The 24,393-nt window shown below is 40.6% G+C and overlaps 1 protein-coding gene across 15 annotated transcripts in view; it reads left to right on the forward strand.

Moving 5' to 3' along the window:
• Positions 1-24,393, forward strand: part of PTPN20 (protein tyrosine phosphatase non-receptor type 20) — a 117,520-nt gene that overhangs the window by 71,152 nt on the left and 21,975 nt on the right. For 10 of the 15 annotated variants that reach the window (XM_072806399.1, XM_072806395.1, XM_072806396.1 and 7 more), the window contains 2 exons: positions 6,930-7,078; positions 15,879-15,969. The exons of 2 other annotated variants lie outside the window; for them this stretch is intronic. In XM_072806399.1, coding sequence (XP_072662500.1) covers positions 6,930-7,078; positions 15,879-15,969 — 240 coding nt within the window. The remainder of the gene's footprint in view (positions 1-6,929; positions 7,079-15,878; positions 15,970-24,393) is intronic. 3 more of the 15 variants (XM_072806404.1, XM_072806403.1, XM_072806405.1) reach the window with 1 other exon arrangement.

Here is a 24,393-nt window from a genome sequence, read left to right on the forward strand (position 1 = left end):
CTTATTCACAGGGGCCTGGGATGGCTGTACTTGTGCTAACGCTGAACTTAAAGTGGAATGGCCTTAATTTTCTCAGCCTCCACATTTCTCCCTCTCAGAGGAACCTAAGGAAGGACCCAATCATGGGTCCAGGTTGCTTTCAGAGTGAGCCAGGGGGAATGATTAAACCAGGATTCTAACCAACCTTGTTGCTGTTCTCGCTCCCATTTACATTCCAGCAAAGAAGCAATGTTAAGGCAGCACATAACCCCCCCCCCATACCCTTTGTTGTAAGAAGACTAAGTCTAATCCCCTTCTATTTTGAAGGACAACCTCAGACTGGGGTGTCTTGGAGGTGGGAAATAAGTGAGAATGGCATTCTTAGCTTTAGGGGATTGTCCTTGTCTGGTTGGCTTTTCCATTCTGGAACAAAGTCCTTGAGAACGGCGTGTGGGTCAGCTGGCTGGACGTGGGTGTAGTGGACCCAGGGAGTAATCCCGTCGACCTTGAGAGTGGTGGGAGTGGTCAGGATCATGGTGTAAGGTCTCTTCCAGCAAGGTTGAAGTGTCCGGTGTTGGTATCTCCGCAGGTACACCCAGTCACCCGGCGGATATCGATCGGGGTCCGGGGGTGGCCCAGTCTCATAGAGGGCCCTCAACTTAGGCCACACCTGCTCATGAGTTCATTGTAACATTTGGAGGGAGAAAAGAAGTTGGTGATCATCAAACTCAGCAAGCACCTCAGGTTTTAAATTGGGGATAATAGGTGGAGGAAGACCAAACATGATCTCTTAGGGAGTCAGTCCCATCTTATATGGGGAGTTCCTCACCCTATATAGGGCGAAGGGGAGGAGAGTCACCCAGTCTCCGCCAGTCTCCAGGGCTAATTTAGTTAAGGTCTCCTTTAATGTTCTGTTCATCCTCTCTACCTGTCCTGAGCTCTGGGGCCTATATGCACAATATAATTTCCAATCTGCCCCAAGTACTAGTGCCACTCCCCGTGTTACCTTAGAGATGAATCCTGGGCCATTGTCTGACCCAATCTTAACAGGAAAACCATACCTTGGTAAGATGTCTTCCAGCAGTTTCTCGGTCACGGTCTGTGCTGTTTCATGTTTGGTGGGAAATGCCTCTGTCCATCCTGAAAAAGTATCTACAAACACTAATAAATACCGTATCCGTATTTTCCAGGTTTTACCTCAGTGAAGTCCACTTCCCAGTAGGCTCCTGGGCGGTCCCCCTGGAGCCATGTGCCTGGGTTAGATCCATGGGTGGTGGCATTAGTTAACTGGCATGAGTGGCAGCTCTCCACAATCTGCTCGATCTTTGCTCGAGAGTCCTTAATAGTGATCTTTGCATGTCGTATGAGGTCTTCCATCTTCCTTGTTCCCATATGAGTACTCCGATGTATTTTGGATAGGACTCGCCATCCTGGTTCCTCTGGCAAGATGATGCTGGAGTCTGTGGCCCTCCACCAGCCACGCAAGCACTGAGTCATGGGCAAGCATTTGATCCAGTGTAAATCAGCATCAGTATAGTTGGGGGTGTCAGGCAGGGTCGGTGCCCCCAGATCGGGTCTCCATTTCCATGATTATAGCTGCCACCACATCCGATTCCTTCTCAGATGAAACTGCTGCCGTCTGTGTACCAGGTGGCGTCTGCATTCTGCAGTGGCTGGTCCTGGAGATCAGCTCTGATTCCATGCACCTGTGCCAAAATGTCTTGACAGTCATGCAGAGGGGGAGGGGGGGTCCCAGTCTGGGTTAGGGAGACGAGAGGCATGGGGTATTGGCGGACCCTGACATGGTTGGCCCCGGCTTTAGTTATGACCGGTTGGTGCCGGGCCAGCCTAATTTCCCCAGGTTCTGCCCACGCTTGGGGAAATTCCTGCAGCCAACAGTCAGTGTCAGTTATTAGGGCTGAGGGTGTTTGGTGGAGACAATATTTGTCTTCTGAACTCAGGACAAGCACCTGAATCGGGTGCCCTTCTTTGTTTAGGATTTTTGCCCCTTCAGGGTGGAAGTGAATTTGTGCCCCCATCTTGGTGAACAAATCCTGACCTAACAATGGGTAGGGACACTCAGGGATGACCATGAAGGAGTGGGATACCTGGTCCATGCCGAGATCCACAGTTCTTCGGGTAGCCCATGAGTACTGTTTGGTGCCCGTGGCCCCTTGCACCCAAGAAGTCTTATTTGCCAATTTCCCTTGGGGTTGTATTACAACTAAATGTTGTGCCCCAGTGTCCACTAGGAATTCAACAGATTGCCCCTCAACTTTAAGAGTTACCCTGGGCTTGGGGAGGGGTTCCAAACCCCGACTCCCCTAATTGTCCAGGTCCTCCATTTTCAAGATCTTGGCAGGGGCCTTAGATCTTTTGTTAGGGCAGCTTTTTACCCAGTGGCCCTCTTCTTTGCAATAAGCACATTGGTTTAGTTCAGCTTAGGGCGCTCCTGAGGGGGACCAGGGCCATCCTCCTTACCTGTCCCTGAAGCCAGCTTCTTGAGGTGCCTCCGTCTTTCCTGTGGGTCATCCATGGTTGTGGCCAGCAGGATCTTGGCTAGGTTTCGGGTCTGCTGGTCACTTAGTTTGGTTTGTTGTTCTTCCAGACTTTCTCTATTATTATAGACTCGTTCTGCTACTATCACTAAGTCCTGCAAGCTCTTCTCTCCCAGTCTCTCTACCCTTTGCAATTTCTTTTTAATGTCCGGAGCGGCCTGGTTAACAAAAACCATGATAATTGCGGCCTTTGTTTCCAGGGCTTCTGGGTTTATAGGGGTATAATGCCTAAAAGCCTCTATGATTCTCTCTAAGAAGGTTGCTGGACTCTCATCCTTACCCTGTCTCACATCATACACCTTGGCCAGATTGGTAGGCTTGCACGCGGCAGCCTGGAGACCTGCCCCTAGAGTCCGGCGGTGGACCCGGGGTCTCTCCTTACCTTCAGCCGAGTTGTGCATTTTGGGGGGTAAAAAGGGTTTTAGCCAAGGAGGGGAATTTTCGGTCATGTCCTGCCAGGCCAGGATGTTGGGCACCTGGTCAGGGTGGTCATCTGGTTTGCCCTGCAGGTCACGGCCTTAACCTGTAAGATAGTAGGTAGGTGGAAAGTTCCTTCTCGGGGCCATCCCACGTCAAAGGTTGGCCATTCTGATATGCAATAAATTTGAAATCTCCATCTCCTTATGCAAACAGTTATGACAGTTAACCAAGACACAGTAACACAGACAAATGCACAAACAGTTAACAAGGACATAGTAACACAGACCAGTGTGCAAAACAGGTAACAAGAACATCGTAACAGACAAGTGTTCCAGTGCGGCCACGGAGACAAAACAGAAAGCAACCCAAAGGGCTGGCAGCTGGCCCTCCTTACAGATGAGGACCCTGGTCCTCCTTACAGACGAGGACTCCTGTCCTCCTACAGATGAGGACCTCTGTCCTCCTTACAGATGAAGACCTCCGTCCTCCTTACAGATGAGGACCTTGTCCTCCAGGCGGGAGCAAGGGACGTCTCCTCAAGACCCCTGGTCGACGGTCGCCAGCGCGTCCACCTAAGCCAATGTCAACCCAATACAGATTGGAATTCCTACAGGTAAAAGTACAGTTTAGAGCTCTCAGAAAATATGCACACAAATGGTGGAAAAAGTTGAGTGCACTCACCACGCGTGAAACCCTCCGGATGGGGTCCCAAATGTTGTGCCCAAGATTGTGAATCCGAGAAACCACCGAGGAGCCCACACCAATGCAAACACACGAGGGTTTATTTACAAGCTCAAGCTTGGGTCCAAGTATACCCGACACAGCAGAGCAGGGACTTGGGCCTGCGGTGTTATTTTTAGACCATGATAGGGGGAAGCATCTGCTCCTCTAACCTGTCCAATGATGTCAGCACCAGATAGCTAGATAAAATCCCTTTCTGTAAACTGCCTTTCTACAAAAATCCCTTTCTGTGAAGATTGCCCTGATCTGTAGCTAAAGCCTGACATGTTCACCTTGATTGGAATTGTTGGATCAGGCTGCAATAAAAAGAATCCAAATTCAAAATGATGTTAACAATAAAGAAATACATTTTCTTCCATAATGGAAGTACAGAGGTAGGTAGTATTCCAAGTTCAATCTGATCAATTGCTCAGTGATGTCATTAACACCATAGATTCTTTATGTTTTTCTTTTCATGTTTACAATATTTAGTTCATTCCTTTTATGTCACAGTGGAGCTGCTTGTAATAATCGGGCCTTATATGTCTTAACTTGTGTCTGGCCAGTGGATGGAGATGGGAGAGAGGCTTACTTCTCTTGCCCATAAGCCCTGAATAAACGTCTCCTTACATTCCATTGGCTCAAATCACCTATCTATTGCTGAATTATTCACTGGCAAGGGAATTATTGTGGAATGATCCTCTATGGCTCTAACCATCAGGTTAGAATCAGTGTTGAGAAGAAAATGACAGTGTCCATTACAATCATTCTACCTTTTCATTCCTCTCTTCCTTCCCTGCTCTCAGCTTCTGTTCTAGCAAGGCTGGAACACATGGGAAGCTCTAAGGACTTTTCTGTTGGAGATAAGAGATGATCAAAATGGCTTCTACTCTTGTGGAATTTTATCTCCCCCTCTGGGCTTCCTAGACCTCCTCCCATACTAAGGTTAGAGATATTTGTGAGAAATTTTAGGATTTCTGTAACTGTCTTTCCAAACCAACAGTCCCTTTCTCCCACCCTTATAAAGAGTTTTCAGTTAAGTAGGGTTCCAAGACAAGAAGAATTTCACAAGGCTGTGCATATTTTTAGAAAAACCTGTCTTTTTTATGACCATTCTTTTTTTTAATAATAAACTTATTTTTTATTGGCGTTCAATTTGCCAACATTTAGCATAACACCCAGTGCTCATCCTGCCAAGTGCCCTCCCTCAGTGCCCATCACCCAATCACCCCACCCCCCACCCTCCTCCCCTTCCACCACCCCTAGTTCGTTTCCCAGAGTTAGGAGTCTTCATGTTCTGTCTCCCTTTCTGGTATTTCCTACCCATTTCTTCTCCCTTCCCTTCTATTCCCTTTCACTATTATTTATATTCCCCAAATGAATGAGGCCATATAATGTTTGTCCTTCTCCAATTGACTTACTTCACTCAGCATAATACCCTCCAGTTCCAACCACGTTGAAGCAAATAGTGGGTATTTGTCATTTCTAATGGCTGAGTAATATTCCATTGTATACATAAACCACAGCTTCTTTATACATTCATCTTTTGATGGACACTGAGGCTCCTTCCTCAGTTTGGTTATTGTGGACATTGCTGCTAGAAACATCGGGGTGCAGGTGTCCCAGGGTTTCATTGCATCTGTATCTTTGGGGTAAATCCCCAGAAGTGCAATTGCTGGGTTGTAGGGCAGGTCTAATATTAACTCTTTGAGGAACCTCCACACAGTTTTCCAGAGTGGCTGCACCAGTTCACATTCCCACCAACAGTGTAAGAGGGTTCCCTTTTCTCCACATCCTTTCCAACATTTGTCATTCCCTGCCTTGTTAATTTTCCCCATTCTCACTGGTGTGAGGTGGTATCTCATTGTGGTTTTGATTTGTATTTCCCTGATGGCAAGTGATGCGGAGCATTTTCTCATGTGCCTGTTGGCCATGTCTATGTCTTCCTCTGTGAGATTTCTGTTCATGTCTTTTGCCCATTTCATGATTGGATTGTTTGTTTCTTTTGTGTTGAGTTTATGAAGTTCTTTATAGATCTTGGAAACTAGCCCTTTATCTGATACATCATTTGCAAATATCGTCTCCCATTCTGTAGGTTGTCTTTTAGTTTTGTTGACTGTATCCTTTGCTGTGCAAAAGCTTCTTATCTTGATGAGGTCCCAATAGTTCATTTTTGCTTTTGTTTCTTTTGCCTTCGTGGATGTATCTTACAAGAAGTTACTGTGGCCGAGTTCAAAAAGGGTGTTGCCTGTGTTTTCCTCTAGGATTTTGATGGAATCTTGTCCATTCTTTTGTAGAATTGCTTCTTGTATATTTTTTGCTAGTATTAACTGATTTTTGTTCATATTAGTTGGCTTTGGAAGAGATTTTGAGAACTGCTTCACTTGAGCATTTTACCCCAAAATTCTGAAATTAAAAAAAATATTCTTGTAATATTAATTTATTGCATTTTGGTGCGTGGACATGACCTGTAAAATTTCAGATATTTGGAATCTAGACTGTCAACATGGTCTAAAAAATCATCATTAAAATAAAAAATCTCCATGTGTACTATTAAATAGCATGCACTCACTTCTATTATTGATTATGCATGAATAACTATATAATATATATCAAAATATTTATATAATTATATTGCATATTTTATATAATTATATATAATATATAATTATATATAATTATATTGCATATTATATGTATTTTTTAGTCTTATGAATTATATCATATCTACCTCCCTATCCTTGGGGTGTGTGTATGTGTGTTATGTTTGTGTCTGTGTGTGCATATGTGTGCTTGATCTGTTTTAGAGTAAGAGATGTGTTAGACTCTCCACATCCTCCCCTCTCAGATTCCAGGGACTTCAAGTACTTGGTCTAAGGGAGGGCAAAAGTTCTTACTTTTTCCCATCCAAGCCTTGTTTGTATATGCTTGTCTTGGCACAATTATCAGTACATATACTTAATTCACACTATAAAGCAGAACACTTTTCAGTCTATAGCATCTTTTATATTTATAGCACTTAACAATATTTTCTAAGAATAGTGGGCTTTGTGTAATTTTAAGGTACATAATCATGATTTTTCTAAAATAAGGATACTTCCTTTCAAAGTAATAGACTCTTCACTCTGGAAAAATAAGTTTCTAGTAATCTTAAGTGGTTGTGCCTTTACTTAAGAGAAAACACAACAAAAATAAAATCTCCCTTCACATACGTATGAGTAACTTACAAATGTGAATTTTTCTTTTTCTTAGGTATACAAATTGTTTCTGAAAGGGAGCTAGCTCAGTTGGCTCAGGTTCGACCATTAGAATTCAGTTTTCGTGAGCAATCAATCATCAAGGATTCTTTTAAAATGCTTGAGAAAAAAGTAGCAGAATATGAAATCCTCCAGGAATTTATGGTAAATATTTTGGTCTTAACAAAAGTCTATATGTGATTTTCCACATTACTAATAGAGGGGTTTTTTCTTTTCCTTTTTTTTTCTTTTCTTTTAGATTGAGTACTTAGTTTTTCTTTTTAAATATTGTTTATTTTTAAAGGAATAGTTATATATAGTAAAAAAAAAGTCAAATAGTATAAAAGATTATAAAGTCTCATTTTATAAAAAGAGATTTAAAAATCTCTTTTATAAAAAGATCATAAAAAAATAAAGTCTCTTTTTTTCCTCTTGAGTTCCTAGACCACTGCCACTATGAAGTTTGTTGTATAAGGTCCAGAAAAGTGTTAGCATGTACTTTACTATTTTACCCTTTCTTTCCTTTTTTTAGAGAAAAATATTTCACATAGGAAATAATTTTCCAAATCATTATCAGTACACATAGCTCTATTTCATTTTTTATCTCATTATTTTTAAGTGTTACATAGTATAATTAATTATATAGATGAAGACCTTCTTTTCTTTAAGTAGTAGTAGTTCCCTGTATAGATTGTTCTAGTCTTTGTTATTTATGAACAGCAGTTACACCTCTTCATATGCCTATGCATATGTAGGAGTATTCTTTAGAACAAGTTACTAGAAAGACAACTAGCATTTCATCCTGTCTGGGTCTTTGCTTATCTCTTATATGACAGATGATTCCTTTTTGATGTATACTGACATTGATTTGAAAACAAAGGAATATATGTTTTAAAGCCTTTTTTATATTTATTTTTGGTAAACTGTTAGTTCTGATTCTTTGCCCAATTTTCTGTTTATTCTTTTTCTTGTCCATTAATAATTTTATATAGTGAAGAAATTGTCTTTTTTGTATGTGCTGTATATGGAAATTTCCCCCCTTGTTTGTGCCACACACACATGTGCAGGCACACAATACACATTTAGTAAGAAGAAATAGCTAATTTTTCATGGTCAGATATGACAGTCTTTTGGGACTCCAGGATTTTCCATATCCGTTACATGCCCTTTTTACTCTAGGATCATAATAATTACTTCATGTCTTTTTCTAATATTTTGTGATTTTTTTAAAAAAATGTGCAAATCTTTGATCCAGCTAGAATTTAATTTGTTAAAACGTATCTGGTAGGGGCCTGGCATTATATAGCTATCCTGTTGTCTCAAGATCCTCTTGAAATGCTCTTCAGTGATGTAAAAGGCCATTTTTATTACATACTGAAGTTTTAGATAAATTTTAACTTATTCTTGAACTTCTTCAATTGATTTTTTTTATTCATGTACTGGTACCAAACTTTTTAAATTAGCATAACTTTATGTTCTCTTTTCTGATTGTGAAGACTAGTCTTCTCTCATTAGTCTTCTTTTACAGAATTGTTCTAGTTTTTCCAATAGATATTTTTCCAAGTTAATTTTATTTTTATTTTTTTTTATTTATTATTTTTTTTATTGGTGTTCAATTTACTAACATACAGAATAACACCCAGTGCCCGTCACCCATTCACTCCCACCCCCCGCCCTCCTCCCCTTCTACCACCCCTAGTTCGTTTCCCAGAGTTAGCAGTCTTTACGTTCTGTCTCCCTTTCTGATATTTCCCACACATTTCTTCTCCCTTCCCTTATTTTCCCTTTCAGTATTATTTATATTCCCCAAATGAATGAGAACATATAATGTTTGTCCTTCTCCGACTGACTTACTTCACTCAGCATAATACCCTCCAGTTCCATCCACGTTGAAGCAAATGGTGGGTATTTGTCATTTCTAATAGCTGAGTAATATTCCATTGTATACATAAACCACATCTTCTTTATCCATTCATCTTTCGTTGGACACCGAAGCTCCTTCCACAGTTTGGCTATAGTGGCCATTGCTGCTAGAAACATCGGGGTGCAGGTGTCCCGGCGTTTCATTGCATTTGTATCTTTGGGGTAAATCCCCAACAGTGCAATTGCTGGGTCGTAGGGCAGGTATATTTTTAACTGTTTGAGGAACCTCCACACAGTTTTCCAGAGTGGCTGCACCAGTTCACATTCCCACCAACAGTGTAAGAGGGTTCCCTTTTCTCCGCATCCTCTCCAACATTTGTTGTTTCCTGCCTTGTTAATTTTCCCCATTCTCACTGGTGTGAGGTGGTATCTCATTGTAGTTTTGATTTGTATTTCCCTGATGGCAAGTGATGCAGAGCATTTTCTCATATGCATGTTGGCCATGTCTATGTCTTCCTCTGTGAGATTTCTGTTCATGTCTTTTGCCCATTTCATGATTGGATTGTTTGTTTCTTTGGTGTTGAGTTTAATAAGTTCTTTATAGATCTTGGAAACTAGCCCTTTATCTGATATGTCATTTGCAAATATCTTCTCCCATTCTGTAGGTTGTCTTTGAGTTTCGTTGACTGTATCCTTTGTGTGCAAAAGCTTCTTATCTTGATGAAGTCCCAATAGTTCATTTTTGCTTTTGTTTCTTTTGCCTTCGTGGATGTATCTTGCAAGAAGTTACTATGGCCGAGTTCAAAAAGGGTGTTGCCTGTGTTCTTCTCTAGGATTTTGATGGAATCTTGTCTCACATTTAGATCTTTCATCCATTATGAGTTTATCTTTGTGTATGGTGAAAGAGAGTGGTCTAGTTTCATTCTTCTGCATGTGGATGTCCAATTTTCCCAGCACCATTTATTGAAGAGACTGTCTTTCTTCCAATGGATAGTCTTTCCTCCTTTATCGAATATTAGTTGCCCATAAAGTTCAGGGTCCACTTCTGGATTCTCTATTCTGTTCCACTGATCTATGTGTCTGTTTTTGTGCCAGTACCACACTGTCTTGATGACCACAGCTTTGTAGTACAACCTGAAATCTGGCATTGTGATGCCCCCAGATATGGTTTTCTTTTTTAAAATTCCCCTGGCTATTCGGGGTCTTTTCTGATTCCACACAAATCGTAAAATAATTTGTTCTAACTCTCTGAAGAAAGTCCATGGTATTTTGATAGGGATTGCATTAAACGTGTAAATTGCCCTGGGTAACATTAACATTTTCACAATATTAATTCTGCCAATCCATGAGCATGGGATATTTTTCCATCTCTTTGTGTCTTCCTCAATTTCTTTCAGAAGTGTTCTATAGTTTTGAGGGCATAGATCCTTTACATCTTTGGTGAGGTTTATTCCTAGGTATCTTATGCTTTTGGGTGCAATTGTAAATGGGATTGACTCCTTAATTTCTCTTTCTTCAGTCTCATTGTTAGTGTATAGAAATGCCACTGACTTCTGGGCATTGATTTTGTATCCTGCCACGCTACCGAATTGCTGTATGAGTTCTAGCAATCTTGGGGTGGAGACTTTTGGGTTTTCTATGTAGAGTATCATGTCATCGGCGAAGAGGGAGAGTTTGACTTCTTCTTTGCCAATTTGAATGCCTTTAATGTCTTTTTGTTGTCTGATTGCTGAGGCTAGGACTTCCAGTACTATGTTGAATAGCAGTGGTGAGAGTGGACATCCCTGTCTTGTTCCTGATCTTAGGGGAAAGGCTCCCAGTGCTTCCCCATTGAGAATGATATTTGCTGTGGGCTTTTCATAGATGGCTTTTAAGATGTCGAGGAATGTTCCCTCTATCCCTACACTCTGAAGAGTTTTGATCAGGAATGGATGCTGTATTTTGTCAAATGCTTTCTCTGCATCCAATGAGAGGATCATATGGTTCTTGGTTTTTCTCTTGCTGATATGATGAATCACATTGATTGTTTTACGGGTGTTGAACCAGCCTTGTGTCCCAGGGATAAATCCTACTTGGTCATGGTGAATAATTTTCTTAATGTACTGTTGGATCCTATTGGCCAGTATCTTGTTGAGAATTTTTGCATCCATGTTCATCAGGGATATTGGTCTGTAATTCTCCTTTTTGGCGGGGTCTTTGTCTGGCTTTGGAATTAAGGTGATGCTGGCTTCATAGAACGAATTTGGAAGTACTCCATCTCTTTCTATCTTTCCAAACAGCTTTAGGAGAATAGGTATGATTTCTTCTTTAAACGTTTGATAAAATTCCCCTGGGAAGCCATCTGGCCCTGGACTCTTGTGTCTTGGGAGGTTTTTGATGACTGCTTCAATTTCCTCCCTGGTTATTGGCCTGTTCAGGTTTTCTATTTCTTCCTGTTCCAGTTTTGGTAGTTTGTGGCTTTCCAGGAATGCGTCCATTTCTTCTAGATTGCCTAATTTATTGGCGTATAGCTGTTCATAATATGTTTTTAAAATCGTTTGTATTTCCTTGGTGTTGGTAGTGATCTCTCCTTTCTCATTCATGATTTTATTAATTTGAGTCTTCTCTCTCTTCTTTTTAATAAGGCTGGCTAATGGTTTATCTATCTTATTAATTCTTTCAAAGAACCAACTCCTGGTTCTGTTGATCTGTTCCACAGTTCTTCTGGTCTCGATTTCGTTGAGTTCTGCTCGAATCTTTATTAGCTCCCTTCTTCTCTTGGGTGTAGGATCTATTTGCTGTTTTTTCTCTAGCTCCTTTATGTGTAAGGTTAGCTTTTGTATTTGAGTTCTTTCCAGTTTTTGAATGGATGCTTGTATTGCGATGTATTTCCCCCTTAGGACTGCTTTTGCTGCATCCCAAAGATTTTGAACGGTTGTATCTTCATTCTCATTAGTTTCCATGAATCTTTTTAATTCTTCCTTAATTTCCTGGTTGACCCTTTTATCTTTTAGCAGGATGGTCCTTAACCTCCATGTGTTTGAGGTCCTTCCAAACTTCTTGTTGTGATCTAGTTCTAATTTCAAGGCATTATGGTCCGAGAATATGCAGGGGACAATCCCAATCTTTTGGTATCGGTTCAGACCCGATTTGTGACCCAATATGTGGTCTATTCTGGAGAAAGTTCCATGTGCGCTTGAGAAGAATGTGTATTCAGTTGAGTTTGGATGTAAAGTTCTGTAGATATCTGTGAAATCCATCTGGTCCAGTGTATCATTTAAAGCTCTCGTTTCTTTGGAGATGTTTTGCTTAGAAGACCTATCGAGTATAGAAAGAGCTAGATTGAAGTCACCAAGTATAAGTGTATTATTATCTAAGTATTTCTTCACTTTGGTTAATAATTGATTTATATATTTGGCAGCTCCCACATTCGGAGCATATATATTGAGGATTGTTAAGTCCTCTTGTTGAATAGATCCTTTAAGTATGATATAGTGTCCCTCTTCATCTCTCACTACAGTCTTTGGGGTAAATTTTAGTTTATCTGATATAAGGATGGCTACCCCTGCTTTCTTTTGAGGACCATTCGAATGGTAAATGGTTCTCCAACCTTTTATTTTCAGGCTGTAGGTGTCCTTCTGTCTAAAATGAGTCTCTTGTAGACAGCAAATAGATGGGTCCTGCTTTTTTATCCAGTCTGAAACCCTGCGCCTTTTGATGGGGTCATTAAGCCCGTTCACAGTCAGAGTTACTATTGAGAGATATGAGTTTAGTGTCATCATGATATCTATTCAGTCTTTGTTTTTGTGGACTGTTCCACTGAACTTCTTCTTAAAGGGGAATTTTAAGAGGCCCCCTTAAAATTTCTTGCAGAGCTGGTTTGGAGGTCACATATTCTTTCAGTTGCTGCCTGTCTTGGAAGCTCTTTATCTCTCCTTCCATTTTGAATGAGAGCCTTGCTGGATAAAGTATTCTTGGTTGCATGTTCTTCTCATTTAGGACCCTGAATATATCCTGCCAGCCCTTTCTGGCCTTCCAGGTCTCTGTGGAGAGGTCTGCTGTTACCCTAATACTCCTCCCCATAAAAGTCAGGGATTTCTTGTCTCTTGCTGCTTTAAGGATCTTCTCTTTATCTTTGGAATTTGCAAGCTTCACAATTAAATGTCGAGGTGTTGAACGGTTTTTATTGATTTTAGGGGGGGATCTCTCTATTTCCTGGATCTGAATGCCTGTTTCCCTTCCCAGATTAGGAAAGTTTTCAGCTAGAATTTGTTCAAATACATATTCTGGCCCTCTGTCCCTTTCGGCGCCCTCGGGAACCCCAATTAAACGTAGGTTTTTCTTCCTCAGGCTGTCGTTTATTTCCCTTAATCTATCTTCATGGTCTTTTAATTGTTTGTCTCTTTTTTCCTCAGTTTCCCTCTTTGCTATCAACTTGTCTTCTAGGTCACTCACTCGTTCTTCCACCTCGTTAACCCTCGTCGTTAGGACTTCTAGTTTGGATTGCATCTCATTCAATTGATTTTTAATTTCTGCCTGATTAGCTCTAAATTCTGCAGTCATGAAGTCTCTTGAGTCCTTTATACTTTTTTCTAGAGCCACCAGTAGGTGTATAATAGTGCTTCTGAATTGGCTTTCTGACATTGAATTGTAATCCAGATTTTGTAACTCTGTGGGAGAGAGGACTGTTTCTGATTCTTTCTTTTGAGGTGAGGTTTTCCTTCTAGTCATTTTGCTCAGTGCAGAGTGGCCAAAAGCAAGTTGTATTGGGAAAAAGAGAAAAAGAGGAGAGAAAGAAGGAAAGAAAAGAGAAAGAGAAAAAAAAAAGGGAAGAAAAAGAAAAAAAAAACGAAAAAAAAAAAAGAAGAAAAAGAGAAAGAAAAAGAAAGGAGAAAAAAAGGGGGTGGGGGAAGGAAACAAATCAAAAAGCAAAACAAAACAAAAACAAAAACAAAAACAAACAAACAAAAAAAGAACCACCGGGGAGTATCTTCTGATTCTGTGTACTTTAAGTCCCTTGGCTTCTCCTGGAAGTTGTCAGTCTAGCTGGTCTTCTGGGGGAGGGGCCTGTTGTGCTGATTTTCAGGTGTTAGCAGTTGGGGGAGCTGCTGTGCCCCTGCCTGGTGCAGGGCTCAGTGGGGGTTGTTTACCCCGTGAGGCCGCAGGAGGAACAGCCCCAGTGGCGGGGCAGCTCTGGAAACCTGGATTCAGCTCCTGCAGGAACTCCGGAGCTCTCCGTCTGCAGGGCCTGGAGGCTCCAGGGCGGGGCCGCTGATGTGCTCAGCTGGGGCAGGAGCGTCCTCGCTGTCCTGGGCCCTCCCGGCCTCTGCCTGTCCCGGGGGAGGCCGGATCCTGGGCTGTGTCCCGGCGCCCTGTGCTCCGGAGCCTGCGCTGGTGGATTCGCGCTCCCGCCCCGCAGCCCCCTCCGCGGAGCTGCCGCCCGAGCCCCTCCGAGCTGCTCCTGGAACCGCGCAGCCCCCTCCGCACGGAGCCTCTTCCTCCTCCCGAGCCCCTCCGAGCTGCTCCGGGTCCCACCGTGGGCGCTGCAGCCCTTAGGGAGCTCGGCGCACTCTCCTGGGCGCGCAGTTGCTGTTACTGTCCCCGGGAGCCCGAGGGCATCCCCTTCCTTCTGGGTCCTGCTCCAACTCCCTGCGAGCCCCTTTCCGCCCGGGAAGGTCGTGCAGCTCCTGCTCCTCCGGGACGGGGCTCTCCTGTCCTGGGGACACTCGCCCCGGCCTCAGCCCGGCTCCTCGCGGGGCTCCTCCCCCTTGGAGGCCTTTGTTCCTTTATTTCTCCCCCCCCCCCCCCCCCCCCCCCCCCCCGTCTTCCTACCTTGATAGATGCGCGAACTCTTCTCACTGTAGCATTCCAGCTGGTCTCTCTTTAAATCTCAGGCCGAATTCATAGATTTTCAGGATAATTTGAAGGTTTTCTAGGTAGTTTGGTGGAGACAGGTGATTTGGGGACCCTACTCTTCCGCCATCTTGCTCCTCCCCCCTCCAAGTTAATTTTATAATTGGCTTGCGTAACAAAGGTAAAAATCTTATCATATTATCCTATGGCTTAAAACTTTCACTGGCTTCTCATTTGCCATGCCAATAGTTGCCAACACTTAGTTAAAGACTGGTGGTGCCAAGTTGGCTACCCAAGAATTACTGAAAAACTTTTGAAAAGTACAGACTCTCAGGCTTTATCCACAAATATCCTAATAGTGTAGAACTGGATATGTCTCCACTTCTTTTATATATGAAACAAGGCCTTCCTAGGTAGTTTTAGTTTCGCTCTGGACTAGGTCATGTTCTCTGTGCTGTTGTTACCATATTCACTGTTTCCCCAAGGGGAGATGTATGCCCCCATCCCTTTATTCCTGTCCTTTCCCCCTGGAGTGATGCCTGCTCACCTCTGCTCTCCTTTTCTTCCACACACACAGACTTTCATATGACTAACTTCATATGATGACTAGTGGTCATAAGCACTACCATTATACTCGCATCTCTGTACATTGATCACACCTCTGACTGCTTTGATAACTCCTTAAGGATGGGGCCATTTTCAGATTCATCTTTTTATTCCAATCTAGAAAAATACTTAGTATGTACTAAATGTTCAGTAAATGTTTACTGAATTCACATTTGGTAATGAAATTTTTTTGAAAGGAAGAATTCTTTAATTGGTATCCTAGCTGTAATTCTTTCATGGGGCAGGGAATAAATTGTGAGACTGGTTTTTGTTTATTTGTTTGTTTATATGTTTATATATTTTTCTGGATGTTATTTTATTATTTTTGTTTACAAAATGGTAGATTAATGAATAGGTCCTAAGAAGTGAATGTACTATATTGGGTTTTTTTTTATGAAAAGGAAAAACATTGAAGTTCAAGGGAAAAAGTACCTCCAGAGAGATTAACATTTTCTTATCAAGCAGCTTGTTGAATGACATCTCAAATATGAGATATTTTATATAGTACTTTTTAATGGGATTCTGACTTCACTTATCATACAATACATTTAACATCGGGTCATGCCATATAGAGGTTTAAGAATCATGAACACTAAACAGGGCAGATTTTTTTCTTTCTTTTTGTTATAGTAAATACATGACTTATATTTCTTACCTTTTAAAGACTTTAGATTTTAAGAGCCTACCTGGTGCATTCAACTCTGGAAATGAACTACGCAACAGAGATAAAAACAGATATCGGGATATTCTTCCATGTAAGCTACAAAATGATTATTTTCCTGTTTACATTTGGAAAAGATAAAAAGTGGATTGTATGGCTTTCAGTACCAGCCTTGTGACTTGTGACCATGATGAAGAGCTCTGGTAGCTAGTAATGGGTAGCCTAGGCATATTCTTGAACATCCTAGAATACATGATGAATTTCAAGTATTCCATTTCAGGTACTTCTTCCAGCAACTATCATAGGTTTATTTATAGAAGTCCTTCAGACTCATCCTTATGCACATTCTACTCCTAGGCCAGGAACCATCTAAAATATAAGCCTAATAGTCTGAGACATCTGTCACTATTGGTAATCCAAGCCTTGATTTGTTTTGTCTAGACACTCAAATACAATGGAACTATTTATATCCTTTGTCCTGGACAATAAAGCTGCCAGTCTGCCCTCCAACAGAAGGCTGCTCTTTGTTTGTCTCTAAGGGCCCTGTGCTTGGTGAAGCTAGTGCCTCTCACCTCCCTACCCAGTTACTCACAGGATTTCTCTATCTCAGGCCATCCAAAGAGCAGAAACAAAATACAGCACATTTTTAATCTTAGGAAATCTCATTCTATGCCTCACATTCCTTTCAAAGTAAAAAATTTTCTAAGTACTTTACCCTTCCTCCTCCATCTTGACCTTCCTCCTTTATTCTCTCACTTATTTAATATAGCCACCCCATTGTCCAAGCCAAAAAACTTTGAGTCACCTGCAATATTTAAAAGTGGTCATAAAGTCCTTTTGAGTCTACTTCCTTAATACCTCCAATTGCACAGGTAGAGACAGGAATTATATAATTGGGACCTTTGATCTCTCAGAGTAGCACCAAATTGTTGGCATAATCTCTTAAAATGTCTATAATAGTGGTTCATTACTGTGATTTCAGAAATATTCATCAAGGTTCTTGTCCCCACAGAAGATAGCAGAATAAATTATTTTAGTTATCTGGGAAGATACTCATTACTTTTATAATTATAAAGTCATGCTTTACCATGATAATAGCAGAGAGCCAAAGAAAAACTTTGAAGGGATTTGTACTTTAGGAAAATCATTTCAGTTGCTGCTGTGAGTAGATGGGCATGGAGGCAGTGACACAGACAGACCAGCTGAGAGATGAAACAGGCTTGATCTAAGTTAGCAGCAGTGGGAACTGAGAGATGGGGAGGGTTCTGGAGGTATTAACACAATTCAGATTTCAGTAATCACAATATATTAACTGTGAGTAATTGCATAAAGTACAAACTTCACGTCTAATTCTTGGTCTGCAAATTACTATGTTAATAACAGATGCTCATCACGATCACTGACTAATCATGTCACTTTTTTTCTTTTTTTACTTCTTTTAAAATATGTCTGCAGTTGGTACTATGTACCTGTTATTCAGCTCATGCAGATACCAAAGCATGTAGTTGTGTCACCTCCTTATTTTTCAGTGATAAGTCTATATCACATTTTACAAAAATGGATTATCAAAAGTTGATTCATCAACAAAGATAAAATTGAAGCAAAGAAAGTAAAAGTGAAATAAGTCAATCGGAGAAGGACAAACATTATATGGTCTCATTCATTTGGGGAATATAAATAATAGTGAAAGGGAATAGAAGGGAAGGGAGAAGAAATGGGTAGGAAATATCAGAAAGGGAGACAGAACATGAAAGACTCCTAACTCTGGGAACGAACTAGGGGTGGTGGAAGGGGAGGAGGGTGGGGGGAGGGGTGATTGGGTGATGGGCACTGAGGGGGGCACTTGGCAGGATGAGCACTGGGTGTTATGCTAAATGTTGGCAAATTGAACACCAATAAAAGATAAATTTATTATTTAAAAAAGAAAATAAAAGTAGTAATACTGGGAGTGAAATCCTAATGGAATGTGAATAGCATTATAGAAAAAAATAGCTTGCCCTGGAAAAGGTTGCTGAACAATCATAGTTTGTCTAATTGATTATTAAAATCTTTTGTATGGCTTCAGCTTGCATGGTCATATTTATGGCCCTATGCTACTATGCAAGGCAAGAATGTACCTCATTATGTAGTCTGGAGGTTTTTAGATATAAAGACAACATCTTATATTTCTGTAGTGCTTTACAATTTGCAAAGCATTTTAAAATGCATAATTATATATATTCTTCATAAAATATCTCTGAAGTAGACTATTGGATTCCATAATTCCTATTTCACAGAAGAGCGAATAAGCTCTGAGTTAAAAGGTGTTTTGAAGGCGAATAAATGAGTGGGGCCATACCACAAGTCATATTCTCTGATTTGTGGCCTAATACTTTTTCTGTTACTTGTCTCTGGTCAGGATCTACTCAGAACAAACTAAGAATGATAGTAACTTAAATTTCTAGTAGTTCTCCACTTTACAGAGCATGTTTAAACATATTGAGTGCTGTCTAGAGTCATGCAAGGAAGGCAGTGCAGATGATAATATCTGAATTTAAGGATGCAAGTGATGAGGAAAGGATAATTTCAACAAATGGTTCCGGGCAATTGCTTATTCATATGTTAAAAATGAACTGTACTCTTATCTCATACCTTATATAAAAATTAACTCAAAATAGATGATAGGCCCAATTTTAGTTAAAACCATAAAACTTTTGAAGAATACTTGAAAAAAGTATTGAGAAATACTTGAGAAAAATCCTTGGATTTGGCAGAATTTTTCTGAATAGGACACAAAAACCCTAAACTGTAAAAGAAAAAAACACATTACACTTTGATTTAAATAAAAAATTGCTCTTCAAAGTACATTCTTAGGAAAATGAAAAGGCAAGCAACAGACTGGGAGAAAAACACATTCAAAACATTTATCCGACAAAGGATTTGTATTTAGTATATCTAAAGAATTTCTACACCTCAATAAGAGGACAAAAAAACCCAACAATAAGTGAGCAGATTTGAGTGGCTACTTCAAAGAAGATATATGGGTGACAAATATGTGAAAATATGCTCAATATTCTTAATCATTAGGAAAGCACACATTAAAACTTTAATAAGATACATTTCACACCAGCTACAGAAGAGTTTAACTTATAGTGTTAAGCATATGATTCAACATTTCTACTCCTCTGTATTTACCTGAGAGAAATTGAAGCATGTATCTACATATAGACATCCATAGGAATAATACTCATATCAGTTTTATTTGCAAAAGGAAAAACCTGAAAACAACCTAGTATCCATCAACAGGAGAGTGAATAAACAAATTTGATATGTCCACTCAGCAGGTACTACTCAGCTCTAAAAAATAGTAAACTAATGATGAATCTCAAAATAATTATGTGGAGTAAAAAAAGCCAATCAAAAGGATGTATACTGTACATTGTATACTGAATTGTTTTCCCTCAAAATTCATGTATTAAAATCTTAACCCATAGTACCTATGAATGTGACTGTTCTTGGAGATAGGGCCTTTAATTTCAGCCTGATTAGATTTCAATTCTGCAGTAACAGTCTCTAGACTCCTTTACGCTTTTTCCCAGAGCCAACAGTAGCTTTATAATTCTACTTCTAATTGAATTTCTGATATCATATTAAAATCCATATTCTGTAACTCTGTGGCAGAGAGTATTGTTTCCGGTTCTTTCTTTTGTGGTGAGTTCTTACTTCTAGTCATTTTGTGCAGTGCAGTGTGGCTGTATGAGTGGGCTGAGTCAAAAATATCAACCATGACCTAAGTAAAATACACCCCAGATGATTCTGAAGAGGTCAGAGGCCAGAAAATAAAAGAAAAAGAACAGAACAAAATAAAACAAAAGGACCACTAAAGTGAAAAACAAACTTTAAAACAAAGTAGTAAAAATAAAAACCCAAAAACCAAAAACAAAGAAGAAAAAAGGAAAAGAAAAAAACGTAAAGAAAAGAGGAAAAATAGAAAGGGGGGGGCGGATGGTGGTGGTGACAAAGTTGTAGTGGAGGGAGAATGTAGTCTACCTGAGGGGCCTAGAGGGTGATCCTCTTGGTTCTGAGTGTATTTTGTTCTCTATGTTAGAAGATATTCAGTCCCAAATTTATATAAACCAGCAACTTAGATAAAGCCCCAACACTGACCACCAAAACATAAACTAGATAAGAGAGGGGGGCAGAATGAGAAGGAAGAGAGAATATAATCTCACAGAATGAACCAACAAGGTGTTCCACTTGGTTCTGGTTGTATGTTGGTCGTGCATTAGAAAGTACTAACTTCCATTATTGTAAAACAAAATGAGGCAGAAAAAAACAAAAAAAGTCCATATCTTGTATATCTATAAAAATTAAATTGAATACATTGAAGGGAATCCAGAAGTGGAAAATATATCTAAGACATGTAATTGTAGAAATATGAAAGTCAAAAAGGAAAAGATTTAAAAATGAAGAGGTAATATATTGTTGTTAAGGTGGGAAAAAGAAAAAATATTGGATATTTTTAGTCTGATATAAAAACGAGTTGTAATGGAAAAAGAAAGAAAAAAAGGGACCCTTTAGTCTGTATACTATTTTCCCTCAGACCTGGAGGTTTCCAGCGCTGCTTGGTCAAGAACTTGCTCTTCCCCTGTCCTTCCAGCTGGTCTTCTGGGGGAGGGGCCAGCTGTGCTGATTCTCAGGTGTGTACCTGGGGAGATACCCCGCCCCCCACCAGGTGCTGGGCTCAGTGGGAGCTATTTATCCCCATGAGGCCTCTGTTCCATGGCACTGCCTCCCTCCCCCTGCCTGCCTGCCTACCAGGCACAAGGTGACACAAGGAGGAACAACACTGGTGGCAGCCAGCTCTCCAGCCCTGGAGTCAGCTCCCTGCAATAACTACCACAGTCTGGCCTAGATGCTCCTGGGGCAGATGTACTGACCTGCACAGCTGGGGGCGCCTGGTGGCAAGAGAGTCCTCGCTGTCCTGTGCCCTCCGTGCCTCCACCTATCCTGCGGAGAGCACAGGATCCTGGGCTGTGTCTTCCTGGCATCCTGGGATCCGGGGCCTCTACTGCTGGAATCTGCTCCCGGGTCCATGACTCCCAAAGGCAGCAGGGCGCAGACCCCTCCACCCGGAGCCCCCGCCTGACCTACTGGCTTCTCCCTGAGGCCCCACTGGCTGCACGCTTTAGCCCTTTACCGAGATGGGCCCGTGGTGTGAGGTGCACTTTACCCTGGGGCGCACTTCCTCTATTAGTGACCCTGGGAATCTGGAGGCTTCCCTGCCCCTCCTGCGGTTCTGCCTAGTTTTCCTACTGAGCACTTTTCCATCTGGGAAGAATCTGGTGCAGATTTTTAAAGTTCCCCCTTCTCCGGGGCCAGGCTTTCCTGTCCCGGAGGGTCTCAACAACCGGCTTTAGCCTGGCTCCTTGCAGGGCTCCACTTGATTCTTTTTTATTTTTTTCTGCCTCCTACCTTGTTAGCAGTGGAAATCCTTCTCTCTGTAGTGTTCCAGCTGTTATTTCTATAAGTCTCTGGTTGAATTCCTAGGTGTTCAGGATGTTTTGAAAGTTAGTTGGTGAGGCTGGATGAGTTGAGGACCCTACTCATCTGCCGTCTTGCCCCACCCCCAGGAGTCAGATTGAGATAGGGCCTTTAAAGAGGTAATTAAAACAAAATGAGGCTCTTTGGGTGTTCCCTAATCCAATCTTGACTGAAGAGGAGTTAGGACACTCCAAAGACACCAGGAATGTATGAGGACAGAACAATGTGAGCCCACATGAGGACACTACAAAAGGCAGGACTGGTTAAGCCAAGGGGAGGCCATATAAGAAACCAATTCTGCTGACGCCTGGATCTTGGACATCTAGCCTCCAGAACTGTGAAAATAAATGTCTGTTATTTAAGCTACCCAGCCTGTGGTATCCATCAGACTGATACACTGTATCACACCATTTACATAAAATTCTAGAAAATTCATAGTAATTCATAGTTCATCATTTGTTGCTTTGAGAGCAGGAGTAGAGCAAGTAGGATAGATTACTAAAGGGCATGAGAACATTGTAGCAGTTATAGAGATGTTTGGTTATCTCTAATAGTATTGGTTTCATGGGTGTGCATATATGACAATTATACCTCAATACACTTTAAAAAGATAGTGAGTGCAAAAGATGTATTACACTTTTAATATTTTGTACAGTTTACCATTATATACATAGCTGGAAAAATACCGGCTATCTAAGGGAGAGATTTAACAAGTATCCATATGCCATACATTAGTGAGCTCACTGCATGTTTTTGGTTTTTTTTAACATTTATTTGAGAGAGAGAGTGGGGGAGAGGAGGGACAGAGGCAGAAGGAGAGAGGGAACCTCCAGAAGACTCTCCAGTGAGCATGGAGCCCAAAGTGGGACTCAGTCTCATGACCCTGAGATCATGACCTGAGCCAAAATTAAGTCAGACACCCAACTGAATGAGCCACCAGGCACCCCTCTATGTTTGTTACTATTACTACCAACATCACTACCACCAGTAGTAGTAGTAGTAATATGTTTGTATGTTCTCAGGGCTGATCTAAGTCCTTCACAGTAACTCATTTAATTCTCACCACAATGCTATGATGTTCATACTAACAGTATCTTTGTTTTACAAAAAGTCTAAAATAAATTACCTTCCCCACAGTCACACTGCAAATAAGAGAGGTCTGGCATTCAAACTTAGGTTTAACCACTATGAAATAGTGCTTCTCTATATTTTTCTAGATTACAAAAAGATTTTTATTGTGCTGTATGTTATTTTCTATTTCAAGAACCATTTTTAGCACTTAAATGATAGATTCTCAGTCATTCTTTATATAGACATAAAACTATGTTTTGCAAAGCTTGTTACTCTGTACGCTTTTTATTTCTTTCCCTTTTCCCTTAATTTGAGGTCTCTGTCCTGATTCATTAGTTGTTTGGTTAAAGATAGGCTATATAGTTGATATAGTTGCCTCAAATTCAATCTGCATCTCTCTCTCTTTCACCCTCTCTCTCACATGTGCATGCATTCTCTCCCTTTTTTCCCTGACAAGTGAATATCTTTGTTTATTTTATAATTGTGGGATTCCAGTCCTTTTCTCTAAGTTTTTCTGAGTGTTAATTCATTGTCCTCCAGCTTCTAGTGTTTTAGGTGAGAAATATAATGATAATGTCATCTTATTCTATAAGAAACATATTCTTTCATTCTGAAACCTGATAACATTTTAATTTTTTCCTGAAGCTTAGGAACCTTACTATGTATATTTCATTTCATTGGTCTTACCTAGAATCCATAGAGCCTTTTAATCTGAAGACTCAGTCTTCCATTAGCTATAGGAAAGCTTGTTCAGTTATTTAGTAATTGTTCTTCCTTTCCCTGCTCCATTTTTCTTCTTCTGGAGCTCCTATGATTTATAGGGCTAGCCTCTTGGATCTGTCTTCTAAGGCTTTCATCTTTTCTCTAATTATTTCTTTACTTTTGCCTCTTTGTAGTTTTGCACATACCTCCCCCCCCGCCATCTAGTTTTTTATTGTTTTTTTTTTCACTTGGTCTTCTAGGGAACTAAATTAAGTTTCAAGAAAGATCTTCCTTCTTCAAATCATCTACTAAAATTTTTAGCTTGTGTGATGCTTACTCTTACATGTCAACTTGGCTAAGCTACACTACCCAGATATTTGAAAACTGGTCTAGATGTTGCTGTAAAGGTATTTGTAGATATATTTAACATTCAAATCCATGGACTTTGAGTAGTTCAGGTTACCCTCTACAATATGGATGAACTTCATCCAATCAATTGAAGGCCTTAAGAGAAAAAGATTAAGGTCTTCCAAGAAAGAAGCCATTTTGTCTCCAGATTGTCTTTGGACTCAGGACTGTAACATCAATTCTTGGCTGAATTCTCCAGCCTAATAGCCTACCCTGCAAATTTCAGACTGGCTAGTCCCCACAGTCATGGGAACCAACTCCTTAAAATAAATCTCTCTCACTGTATATGTGTGTGTGTGTGTGTGTGTGTGTGTGTGTGTGTGTGTAGCCTATTGATTCTGCTTCTCTGAGAACACTGACTGATACAAATTTTGGTACCAAGAGTGATTCTACAGGAACAGAATCTTAAGGATGAGTTTTATGAATTGGTTTCCTACTCTGATAAAACTTAAGGGCATTAATGACTCTATTTCCAATAGTAGAGCAATGGTAATCCATGGTGTGATAATGGCAATACAAATACACAGAATCTCACTACCAGGTATTCCTTCTCAAATACTTATAAGAAGCAAGGTTTGGATTACTCTATATTCCATACCTTAGAACATTTTTGTCAAACTAAAAAGTATAATGAGATTGGCTGGTTAGTTCTAATTGTGCTAGTCAAAGTAGGAAAGTAAAGAATGATCTCAGGGATTTGAATTTCCAGCCCAAGCACCACATAAATGACCTAAAAGTTTTCATGTTTTCCTTGAAAGAAACCTTTATCTCCTATAGCCATGGAGTTGAGACTGTTGAAAATCAAACCCACAGT

Source organism: Canis lupus, chromosome 29, assembly GCF_048164855.1.
Source record: "Canis lupus baileyi chromosome 29, mCanLup2.hap1, whole genome shotgun sequence".
Classification (NCBI taxonomy): Eukaryota; Metazoa; Chordata; class Mammalia; order Carnivora; family Canidae; genus Canis; species Canis lupus.